The following is a 13,334-nucleotide window of genomic DNA, read 5'->3' as shown; positions in this document are numbered from 1 at the left end:
GACTGCTGCCCTGGCCAGCACACTCTCCAGATCTCTCACCAATTGAAAACGTCTGGTCAATGGTGGCCGAGCAACTGGCTCGTCACAATACGTCAGTCACTACTCTCGATGAACTGAGGTATCGTGTTGAAGCTTCATGGGCAGCTGTACCTGTACACGCCATCCAAGCTCTGTTTGACTCAATGCACAGGCGTATCAAGGCCGCTATTACGGCCAGAGGTGGTTGTTCTGGGTACTGATTTCTCAGGATCTATGCACCCAAATTGCATGAAAATGTAATCACATGTCAGTTCTAGTATAATATACACTCCTGGAAATTGAAATAAGAACACCGTGAATTCATTGTCCCAGGAAGGGGAAACTTTATTGACACATTCCTGGGGTCAGATACATCACATGATCACACTGACAGAACCACAGGCACATAGACACAGGCAACAGAGCATGCACAATGTCGGCACTAGTACAGTGTATACCCACCTTTCGCAGCAATGCAGGCTGCTATTCTCCCATGGAGACGATCGTAGAGATGCTGCATGTAGTCCTGTGGAACGGCTTGCCATGCCATTTCCACCTGGCGCCTCAGTTGGACCAGCGTTCGTGCTGGACGTGCAGACCGCGTGAGACGACGCTTCATCCAGTCCCAAACATGCTCAATGGGGGACAGATCCGGAGATCTTGCTGGCCAGGGTAGTTGACTTACACCTTCTAGAGCACGTTGGGTGGCACGGGATACATGCGGACGTGCATTGTCCTGTTGGAACAGCAAGTTCCCTTGCCGGTCTAGGAATAGTAGAACGATGGGTTAGATGACGGTTTGGATGTACCGTGCACTATTCAGTGTCCCCTCGACGATCACCAGTGGTGTACGGCCAGTGTAGGAGATCGCTCCCCACACCATGATGCCGGGTGTTGGCCCTGTGTGCCTCGGTCGTATGCAGTCCTGATTGTGGCGCTCACCTGCACGGCGCCAAACACGCATACGACCATCATTGGCACCAAGGCAGAAGCGACTCTCATCGCTGAAGACGACACGTCTCCATTCGTCCCTCCATTCACGCCTGTCGCGACACCACTGGAGGCGGGCTGCACGATGTTGGGGCGTGAGCGGAAGACGGCCTAACGGTGTGCGGGACCGTAGCCCAGCTTCATGGAGACGGTTGCGAATGGTCCTCGCCGATACCCCAGGAGCAACAGTGTCCCTAATTTGCTGGGAAGTGGCGGTGCGGTCCCCTACGGCACTGCGAAGGATCCTACGGTCTTGGCGTGCATCCGTGCGTCTCTGCGGTCCGGTCCCAGTTCGACGGGCACGTGCACCTTCCGCCGACCACTGGCGACAACATGGATGTACTGTGGAGACCTCACGCCCCACGTGTTGAGCAATTCGGCGGTACGTCCACCCGGCCTCCCGCATGCCCACTATACGCCCTCGCTCAAAGTCCGTCAACTGCACATACGGTTCACGTCCACGCTGTCGCGGCATGCTACCAGTGTTAAAGACTGCGATGGAGCTCCGTATGCCACGGCAAACTGGCTGACACTGACGGCGGCGGTGCACAAATGCTGCGCAGCTAGCGCCATTCGACGGCCAACACCGCGGTTCCTGGTGTGTCCGCTGTGCCGTGCGTGTGATCATTGCTTGTACAGCCCTCTCGCAGTGTCCGGAGCAAGTATGGTGGATCTGACACACCGGTGTCAATGTGTTCTTTTTTCCATTTCCAGGAGTGTATTTGTCCAATGAACACCCGTTTATCATCTGCATTTCTTCTTGGTGTAACAATTTTAATGGCCAGTAGTGTAGAAGTGGCAACTGCTCTTAAATGTTCAGAACGTAGTTTTATCTCCTCTAGAAAGCTTGTAACGTGCTTGGTTCTACAGCAAGCAACTGACGTCTGCGAAAAGCGAGGAGTTGTTATTGTCTGGCGACGAAGACAATGCCACGTAGCCGCTGAAGTGTGAATTTCTTAGACAAACAAAATGACAAATCCTAATGAGAAATTCTTCACGCATTTGCTAAGTCTCAAGTTTTCAGTCACTTTTAAAACGAAATCAGTCATAATAAGTTACTAAAATTTATACTCAATAACCGCAATATATTTCGGAGACTAAGCTCTGATTAAGGGACCCGAGTGTTTTTTAATTCGTCGTCATAGCGCCCATGCACTTAATGCTGTTAAAATTTTTGCAGGTTTGTCCTACTTTCGCTGGTTAGTACTGCATTCTAACTTTACACTTTACTTTCTACTGTGATTAAGTAAAGTTTAGCTTTCGAAATGAATGTCTGGAGGAAAATAGACGTGTGAACCGGGAAGCTACAATGAGGATTGAGTAGGATTAAAAAAAGGTGGACGACGAAAGTCAGTTAACAAAGGACAACGGAGAATTGGGGGAGAGAGTCTAGTTGGTATGATTTGGATTTTCTTGCACTTGATTGTTTGAAACTGGAATACTCAGACTAAAACGTTTAGACATAAGCATTTCGTGTAACATTTATTTCGTAGTTCAGGTCGCTATCGTCAGATCCATGTAATGAAGGTGCGCATCTGACGCGTCCTTGGAACAAGAAGCATCAAACTGAAAACAATAAGGTGACTTTTGCTATTTTGGTCTATTTTCATAGTGATTTAGGAATCTGCTTTTGCATAGATGGGATTATTCACCAGTAAAGTACACTTTCTTTCTTTCACTAGTGCCATGTCCCATGCTGGCGCAGGGTCGGCTTTGTTAGGAACGGATTTGGCAAGGTTAGTGGAAAGGGGTGGCCGGATGCCCTTCCTGCTGCCACCCCGTACCCCCCCTCCCCCCCCCCCCTCGGGACTGAATTAGTGTACCCCTGCCGTCTGCAACTAGTGTAATTCATGGAATAGTGCGAACGTGTTCAGATATCTGGGAGTCGTGTAACTGAGGCGGAACGTGGGGACCAGCCCGGTATTCACATAGCGGGATGTGGAAAACCGCCTAAAAGCCACATCCAGACTGGCCGGCACACAGGCCCTCGTCGTAGATTCGATCCGGGGCTGGCGCGCCTACCCGAGTCCAGGAAGCAGCGCGTTAGCGCGCTCGGCTACCCTGGCGGGTTCAGCAGTAAAGTACACTCTAAGGAAAAAAAAGGACGCACCACGAATGAATTATCTGAATGGGACGGAAATCGGTAGATGTGATGTAAATGTACAGGTAAATAAATTGTCACAATTTCAGAGTCCACCCCCGGTAGCTGAGTGGTCAGCGTGACAGAATGTCAATCCTAAGGGCCCGGGTTCGATTCCCGGCTGGGTCGGAGATTTACTCCGCTCAGGGACTGGATTTTGTGTTGTCCTAATCATCATCATTTCATCTCCATCGACGCGCAAGTCGCCGAACTGGCGTCAAATCGAAAGACTTGCACCAGGCGAACGGTCTAACCGACGGGAGGCCCTCGTCACACGACATTATTATTATTATCACAATTTCAGAAACATTGGGTGATTTCTTCAAGAGAAACAACTTCACTAATCGAGCAAAAAATACCACGTTGGTCTACCTGTGACCCTTATGCAAGCAATTTATCGTGCCAAATACCGTCGAGTTGGTACATTAGGTCGTCAAAATCCCGAGCTGGTTGGAGGGTCCTGCCCACAGCGCTGCCAAAGTTCTCAATTGGGGAGTATTGAGCGATCTTGCTGGCCAATGCAGGATTTTCAAAAACGAAGGCAAACTAGAAAGTTTCGCCGGGTATGGGCGGATATTATCTTGCTGAAATGTAAGCTCACAATGGCTTGCCTTACCGCTGTGCTGTAAAGGCGCCGAGCGCCGCGGATGACAACCAAAGGGTGCCTGCTGTGAAAAGAAATGGCGCTGCAGAGCATAACTCATGGTTGTCGGGCCGTATGGCGGGTGACAGTCAGGTAGCTATGCTACCGCTGTCCGGGGCGTCTCTAGACACGTTCTTCAGCCTGGAATCTCATAGACTGGAGTAGAGCTATCTTCATTTATCAGTCGCGTTTCGAATTCAGCCCCAATGACGAGCGAAGAAGTGTCTGGAGACGCCCCAGAAAGCGATAGATAGCAACCTGATGCCGGCCATACGGCTGGACAACCAGGTCTGGCAAAAAGATTAAGAAACGCTTATGCAGCCACTTGCAGCAGAGCGGTACGTTGACGATATTCTACGCCCCGTTTTGATGCCTTTCAGGGTGAGACATCCTGGGCTTACATTTCAGCAAGATAATGTCCGCCCGTACCCAGCAAGAGTTTCTAGTTTGTCTTCGTGTTTGCCAAACCCTATCTTGGCCAGCATGGTCACCGGGTCTCTACCCAATTGTGGAATTTTGGAGCATTATGGGCAGGGTCTTCCAAACAGCTCTGTCGTTTGACGCTCTAACGTGCCAGCTGGTCGAGATATGGCACAATATTCCTCAAGAGAACATCCAACAACTCTGTCAAACAATGCCAAGCCGAATAACTTACTGCACAAGGGCCAGAAGTAGACCAATGTGTTGTTCATTTGCTGAACTAATGAAGCTCTTTCTTTTAAATAAATCAGCCAGCGTTTCTGAATTTATAAACATTTGTTTATCTATACACGTTCATCACGTCCACCGATTTCTGTCCCATTCGGATATTTCCTTCGTGGTGGCTCAAATGGCTCTGAGTACTTTGGGACTTAACTTCTGAGGTCATCAGTCCCCTATAACTTAGAAGTAAACCTAACTAACCTAAGGACATCACACACATTCATGCCCGCGGCAGGATTCGAACTTGCGACCGTAGCAGCAGCGCGGGTCCGGACTGAAGCGCCTAGAGCCGCTCGGCCACAGCGGCCGGCCCTCTATAACACAAACTAAGGTTCACAAGATTAGGGAAATACGGGAAGTTCGAATAGGTTTCCATATAGGCTGCGGTGTTACAGATTATGAATTCAGCTGTAATTAGCTCAACCATGAGAGACGCTTTGCTTATGTAACATACGTATCTGATAAAACAACGGAAACCCCTGGCAGAAGAGGCAAAAAGATTAAGAAAGGCTTACGCAGCCTCTCATCTGTGACCAACAGATCACAGCAGCTTGAAACATAAGTAACGATTTCATCATCATACGCAGCTGACGAAGTCTCAGATAAGCGACCCTCTTTCAAGTATCTCCTGTTGAGATTGCATCTGATAAGCAAATCACTGGCGAAACGAAATGTTTAGATAAGATGCAAACGTAATTCGGAGATGACAATCGTGAAAAGGCTATGTTCACTGGAGAGAAATAGAAAATAAATTGGCAAGTAAGAATTGGACTCTCGTTTTGAGGGTTCCGTACAAACTTCATTACGTACACAGACAGTTCGTCTATCCTGAGAATCGAAAAGCTGTACTATTTTTGCTTGTCATCGACATTGATACTGGCAAGATATCCGCGTAGAGGGAATTCCAAAAGTTTAGAGAATGTTTTAATTTTAAGTTTGAAGTCGAATAAAAAATGACAAGAATTATGTTTTCGCGTGCTTTAACAACAAATTAACAATTTTATGTTTTTTTTCCATTTCTTGTTCTGTGAAACATGGCTTCTTGCCAAATTTCATGATTACAGTTCAACGGGGATTACCCATAGGTTATGAAGAGTGAGTTTTTAAGTATCAACATGTGTGACAAATGAGCGTATCTTTTGATTGCATTGACTTAAAAGCTTCAGTTATTTACTCTGCCAACAAAAACGGTGCTTAACATCGGACAGGCAGGCAGGCGGATGGACAACAAAGGGATCTTATAATGGTTCCGTTTTTACCAACTGAGGTACGAACCCTGAAAACGAATAAAAATGATGCCCACATCCCTCACTTTCATATTGGTGCCGTCATAAAAACCATTTTTTAATGATTTTGGTCTTTAATATTTTCTAGCAACCCGGCCCGGCTTCGCACAAAAACGCATTGCGTATATACGGCCAGACGTCTAGATGACTTGTGTGGCGTAGCGTATTTTGCCTAGGGGTCCACTGCATAGAGTTGCGACTAAATTTCAGAGAAAAACGACAAGTGAAAAGTATCATCGCATTCGTATAACATACGCGATGTAAAGTAGCGCAAGGCAGGAAATCTGTCTGGAGGCATGAATGTTACTTGTTGCATATCGAACTGTCGATCCCATAGCAATTCTGGGGGCACATCGTGACGAAAGTGATGCTTTACAACCAATGTAAATATTGAATGCGAATCGTGGGTGTGTATGTGTTGGCGTGATTCACTATGTATCGAAGGCTGGCTGACGTGGCACAAATAAAACAAAAAAATAAGAAAAAACGCGCATGAAGTACATATTTAGCTGGTGTTGCAAGTACTGCTCTTGTGAAGCTTCGTACGCCCTGTGATGAAGTGGTGAGACCCATTGCCACAATTCTTTGTCGCGGACTCTTTTTTGCAGACTACTTCCGCCGTACTAAGCAAAGAATTGTGTCCACATCTAAATTTGATTCAATGAAGGCAGAAAGCTGAAACTGGAGTAATTTGCTGTGCTGTTGAAAGTACGTACTGTACGTAAACTGAGCAAAGTTGTTGAAGTTGTTTTTTTTTTCGGAAAACGTGTCACCTGTAGCAAAAAAAATTAACCACCTCATAGTTCGGGTTCTAGTGTTTTCTTTTTCGCTATGCAGTTGTTCTCAAACTATTGTAGGTACTCTACTGGTAAAAAAATTTGATTATTTCAAATTGTTAGTCTCATTTCACAGCCTGATGATGAAGTGGATATCTTTCGCTTATTGGCCATATTTATTAGGACTGTTCAAAAGATAAGAAATTCACTGCTCATTGTTCGAAGAGTCTGCAGTTAAGAGTGAGAGTTGCGATTGCTTATCTGACAGAAGCAGAAACTGGAAGTCTGATATTGTCGTCATGTTTCGAAATACGTACGTCCACATAATTGAGGGGCGAATGTTAGGTTAAAAGGTGGCGTGAGAAAAAAAAGAAGACCTAGCTAGGATTCGAGCCGACAACCGTCGGTTTCCAACCACATTCTGTAGCACTACCAGCCCTCTACAACAGATGCGAATTAGACCATTCTCGTCGCGTTCTCGAGGCATTACCGTTTTCTCTTATTATGGCAGTTGTTCACTAGGTGTCAATGGCATCGTTTTCACAACTTAACTTTTATTCATCATAATTCAGACAATTTGTACGAAATATTTATAAATTATGTATAAAAACCTTCCACGTGAATCACTGTATTTATTAGCCAAAATCAGCTCCAATTCCTTACACTAATTCATCAGATTAGCCTGCATATACAGACGGACACGAGTAGGCGACATCAATTTATTATATAGAGAAGATAGAGACTCACCATTTTCCTTCGGCTCCGGGATTGGCCACTCTTCCTGCAACACAGACAGCAACCAGTTAATGGCTTCGTTACGTAATTTTTCTTAGCCATGCAATCAGATCGTTCGGTTCTTTTCTTTTCCCACTTTTATATCTTGTTTCTAGAGATACGTTTTTCTAGTGACACTATAAGAATTACTCTGGCAAAACAGAAATTATGGGATAAATCTTAGTGAAGTAGTGAAAACAACAGTTTGCGGACGCATTTATAAGGCGGGTTATAAAGAGATGACTTAAAATCAAGGAGCACGAATGAATCACTATTATGGGATCTACCTTGGAGGTAAATGGATGTTCAGAATGATTCGACCCAGGAATATAGTGTTAAAATCATTATTACCCACTACTGGCAATGTAATAGTTAACTATAACTACAACTACAACATGATCAAGGTCAACAACGGCCGGGGAGAATAGCCTCAGTATAAGTATTTAACAAAATACACTGGTTAACGTGACATAAGAAATAGCGCGTTATCTTACTGGGCATACGTTCGTAGAAACATCAACTCGCAGATCGCTACAACAGGACTGATATCGTGCAGACACCGAAATGATACTTTTTGCTAGGAGCCAATGAGCGTGCAACAATTAAGATGTGATAATTGTGTTCACTGAGCACGACCGGCGGATGCCGCGAGTTTGCTGGGATTGGAGCATAAAACGGACGGGTAGAGCATGGGAACAATGTGAGAAAAAACGTCTTGACACTAGACAGTTCCGTTATTGGAGCGTTAAGAGGCTCAATAATCTCAGAACGCATTTACAAAGGTAACTTTCCATGAAAATGTCTACGAACAAACACTCTCAGTCGAGTCGGTCCGGTAATCCCCACCATTCATGAAGGCGTTACGAGTACACACGAGAGTGCCCACCGTCCGTGAGTGTGAGGAATCAGTTTACAGAGATTTTCAAGACAACAGGAGAAACATTTTTAATGTTGTTGAGGTGTGGTTAAAAAAAATGGCTCTGAGCACTATGCTACTTAACTTCCGAGGTCATCGGTCGCCTAGAACTTAGAACTAATTAAACCTAACTAACCTAGGGACATCACACACATCCATGCCCGAGACAGGATTCGAACCTGCGACCGTAGCGGTCGCTCGGTTCCAGACAGCAGCACCTAGAACCGCACGGCCACTCCGGCCGGCTGAGGTGTGGCAAACGAGGCTAATCTACCACAGTAATCAAAGCAAAATAAAAAAATATGAACTTGAGGTAGTAGCGTAAGTGAAGCTAATCTCAACACATTTGGGATTACGTGTGGTGCCGCTGTGGTTTGGATGGCGGGTTTTGCCGCACTCGCTGTTAATATAACGGGCTCTGTGAGGCGGATACTACACTCTCGGTGGGGTGGCCGCTGAATCATGTTGCTCTGAAGTATGGTATCAATCTCGCCTACTGATTCTCCCTGGCGTCGCGAGAACGTGCAATGTTGATCGCTTTACAGACACACACAGCCGACTCATTATTCCTGCCTTCAAGCGCCGTGAGCCTATCTGGTAACTCCACGGCAAGCCGTTAAGTTCTGATAATGAAATAACAAACATAAACGTAACACCAAATCTACATTAAATCGCTGCACTCGTCATGTGGAAAGCTCGGCGACTGCGCAGGAAGTGCCGACAGTTGGGAACGCATCATATAGCATGTTTTACGGAATAATACCACCAGCAGCGGCAAAGAGGCGCGCAGTAGAGAAGAGTCTTGTCCTCGTATGCATACAGTTCGCTATGCGGTTTTTTGTCGGACAACTCGTCATCTGCTACAGCACGCGATCATCTGCTAGGGCAGACGCGTGACGGGCATAAACGCATAGTAGTGCGTTGTCGCAAAGGCAGTTTTTGAGATGAATCTCCCACGATATGATTTTCGTGCAATGATTTCTTTCGGTTGTAAATAAAGTATAAAATAGAGAAAAATTCCAGTTTCTTTGAAAAACCTTTTAGTGCGGTCTCTTTCTTCCATGGTGAAAGTCTGCAGCAAATGTCAGAAGCTAGTAGCGGAATGGGCACAGAAAACTGATTAGGCATTCACAGTGAGTGTATGAATGTACCCAGTGCTGAACTGCTTAGGTTACCTGTTACAGCCGGACTGCACGCATAAAAAATGGCTAACAGTGAAAGCTCCCTCCCATGCTCAACTGTGCTCGCTTGTCAATTATTTTGTTATTCTGACCTACGTATGACCGCGCGGAGTGGCCGAACGATCTGGGGCGCCATGTCACGGACTGCGCGGCCCCTCCTGCCGGAGGTTCGAGTCCTTCCTCGGGAATGGGTATGAGTGTTGTTCTTAGCTTAAGTTACTTTAAGAAGTGTGTAAGGCTAGGGACCGATGACCTCAGCAGTCTGGTCACTTAGAAATTCACACACATTTTCTCAACCTACGTATGACGCCATTGCAGTGGGGCACATCGGTCCTTTGTACATAATTCTGCGTGGTGGAATCCAGTGTCGTGTGGCGCGGTGGCTGTTATAATGCTGACCACCATTGTTTCAAATATGTATGGATAAAAATCGTATGTTAAATCGCAAATTTTCTTTATTGATTGGCGGTTTCGGCTCACTGCCGAGCCATCTTCGTATCAGTCTAAAATTTTAGTATTTTCAACATTGCAGCCCAGTCAGGAATCGTGATAATCTAACATATAAGAAACTATCAGCCTCGATTGTGGTAATGAAACCAACCTTTACCTAGGTTTCAGCACAAGTAATTGAGCCTTCTTCAGAAGATAAACCTGATTCTGTAATATGTCTACGAGGGCATGGTCTAGACGCCTATTCCGGCTGTTTTATTTTTAGACCATGCCCTCGTACACATATGATAGAATCAGGTTTATCTTCTGAAGAAGGCTCAATTACTTGGGCTGAAACCTAGGTAAAGGTTGGTTTCATTACCGCAGTCTAGGCTGATAGTTTCATATATCAGTCTAAAATGTTGTTAGATTGATCTGAAGCTGACTCGACAGTGCGCCGATACCGCTAATCAATAAAGAAAATCTGTGATCTTGTCATTTTTAGCAACACATTTTAAATCAACAGATCGGTTATCTCCCATTGACATTGTCAACGAATAACCAATGATTCAGTGTTCGGTGGGTGCCGAAAATCACTGAAGTAACTATGGAAGAGGTGTTCGTAATGCAGTACCGCATATTTGAAAAGTAGACGAGATGTTGTAGTAATTAAGATACTTGTCTTAAACATTATTTTCAATTATATATATATGATTTTATGACCACTGTCTGGCTACACAGGTTTAGCTCTCTTAGTATAATGTCTACTCACTATCAGTGTGATCTCTCCTTGGGAGTATTTCTGATTTTTAGCACGCCATGTGAGTGAGTGTATGATAGCGAAACGAAATGAATGAGAGGACGAGGACGGAAACTAGCCTGACGTTGACGGCAAACATAGTGAGAAGGCTCAAACTTTACTGGTGTGTTCGTTGTCCGTCCAATGACGTTCGCTAGCCACGAAACTTTTTCCCGTTCCACGGCAGGAAATGAGGGCAGAGGATAAGGTTTCGGTTTCATTAAACACAAGGCTACACCAACACATACTAGCAGCACGAGCACGTATTTACGAACCATCGTGCCCAGCACAATACTGTAATACGTTCAGGTCAGTCTGTAAATTGAGCTCTTACATTACGTAACTTGTTATCAACGTACATTATTCTTTGTTGAAATATATACGAACATTAAAATTGTGTCATTTCAGTTTTTGCCTCCTTCATTAGTGTTATCTACAACTAGATTTTTATTTAATATCCTGTCAGTCCGTTGTACAAAGTATATTATTTAGTAAGTTTTATAAAGAAATATGCACCACTTATCACACAATTCCAGTCGTCAATTCTGCCATCTAGAACATTCAGGATACTGTCGATTAAGTGCTTTGCCCTTCCCTACACTTTCCACCCTGTCTCTCTCCCCAACCTCCCCCCCCCCTCCTCCTCCTCCTCCTCCACCCCACTAAACCCACCAGCATATCTCCTGCATTTTCAGTTTATTTTAATTAAGCACTATATAGCTTCGATCATGTTTGTTAAAAAACATTTCCCATCAAGTTTGCGAATGGGACGTTCTCTCTGCTGAATTATCTACAGAGCGACGTTGTAGCTTCTTACGCTTCACCTTGTCAACTCTCATCAGCTTTTCTCTTTTATTCTATGTAAACGATCTTACATAAACCAATGTGTTTTACACGACTTGTTTTTTCCTCCAGAAAGTGAGTGGTGCGTAATGTATTGTGTACTTAGTGTTATCCCATTGGCGGGGAGGGGGGGGGGGGGCGGGAGGCATATTAAAGTATTTTACGACATTAACTGAATTTTACGTCAGTGTTTGACAGACCATGTCAACAAAAGTAGATAGGAAACACTTCCCTGAATATTTATTTCAGAGTACTTTAAAACACCAGGAACGTGCGTCCTACTTAATATTTTTGCTTTTTACATGATCGTAGGGAAGGTTATCAAAATCCTACAAGTTTTTCAGAGGTTAGATGTTATGTCTTTTCAGAGAACAACTGTAATTAATATTTTGTGTGTCAGGCGGAAAATCACGCACGTTAATATAACGGAAGCAAACAATATAATTTTTCTTGTTTCTTAGTAAATATTTAAGTCATTTCAATACTATTTGAATAAACTCTTCAAGTGTCCTGCCAGACAGTGACACAACTTACTCTGTAAACTCCTAAAAGTCTGCCGCAGTGTCCTTATCAAGAAAGTTTTTTTTAATCCATCCACGTGCCGTACTTACGGTCTCCGTAAATGTCACGCGATATTCAAAGAAAGGGGCAAGAAAATTTTTTTCCTGTGAGAGTGTACAGTCTATGGAAAGCATAGTTTTTCATCATTAAATGAAAGTAATTCGAGATTGAAAATTGCATTCTTTTTATATGAAGTAGATGGTAAACTTATACTGATTAAGACTATAAAAGGACATAACTGTGGCTACGTTGAATAAAAGAAACCATCTAGTATCAGTTCAATAGACAATGCGAAATGTAAACCAGCCAGTTTTTGATCATACCTCATTTGGAATGTGAGGCCGGTGCACCGATTCTCAATCCACTGTTAGTATTTTCAATGGTTCAAATGGCTCTGAGCACTATGGGACTCAACTGCTGTGGTCATCAGTCCCCTAGAACTTAGAACTAATTAAACCTAAATAACCTAAGGACATCACACACATCCATGCCCGAGGCAGGATTCGAACCTGCGACCGTAGCAGCAGCGCGGCTCCGGACTGGAGCGCCTAGAACCGCACGACCACCGCGGCCGGCCTTAGTATTTTCCATGAAAGTCTTGTTTTGTAAATACCGTTTTAGTTCTTTAAGCAAACCTTTCTGTGATGGGAGTATGAAGATTGAGAGTAGTGAAATAGGGAGCTAAAGAGAAAGCAGACAATGCTTTGCTGGTGGAACACAGTGAGGCTTAGCAGATCGGTGCAGTGTGCGCTAGTTTTTGTGTTAGAAAACTGTACTCATTTGTCGTCATTAGGACGCCATTTATCTGGCTGATTTATTACTAAATCATATGAATTACGAGGCGTGTTTTTTAAGTAAGTAATGTTTTGAAATTTAAAAAAAGACGTGCTAAGATATCTCAATAATTTTATTTTTACATGAAAGCCTGTACCTTAATCTACTTTTCTACATAATTTCCGTCAATATTGAGGCACTTGTCATAACGTTGTACCAGTTTTTGGATACCCTCCTCATAGAAGTCTGCCGCCTGAATTGTTAACCACTGCATCACCACTGTTTTGACTTCGTCAAGACGCTGACCGCCCAGGTGTTTCTTCAAGTGCAGGAACAGATGGCAGTCACTAGGCGCAAGATTGGGGCTGTACGGAAGATGATCTAGAGTTTCCCATAGAAAAGATGTGATAAGATCTTTGGTCTGATTCGCCAAAGGCAGACGGGCATTGTCTTGCAGCAAAACGATGTCCTTGCTCAACTTCAATGGACTGTTGCTTTGATT

General features: G+C 44.4%; 1 protein-coding gene across 1 annotated transcript in view; it reads right to left on the bottom strand.

The window, feature by feature from the left end:
- Nucleotides 1-13,334, bottom strand: part of LOC124804888 (sorbitol dehydrogenase-like) — a 72,901-nt gene that overhangs the window by 47,827 nt on the left and 11,740 nt on the right. Inside the window, exon 2 of the mRNA XM_047265257.1 lies at nucleotides 7,303-7,336. Within this exon, the coding sequence (XP_047121213.1) occupies nucleotides 7,303-7,336 (34 nt within the window). The remainder of the gene's footprint in view (nucleotides 1-7,302; nucleotides 7,337-13,334) is intronic.

This window comes from Schistocerca piceifrons, chromosome 7 (genome assembly GCF_021461385.2).
Source record: "Schistocerca piceifrons isolate TAMUIC-IGC-003096 chromosome 7, iqSchPice1.1, whole genome shotgun sequence".
NCBI lineage: Eukaryota > Metazoa > Arthropoda > Insecta > Orthoptera > Acrididae > Schistocerca > Schistocerca piceifrons.
Note: the sequence above shows the minus strand (reverse complement) of the source record. Positions and strands in the feature narration are given on the sequence as shown.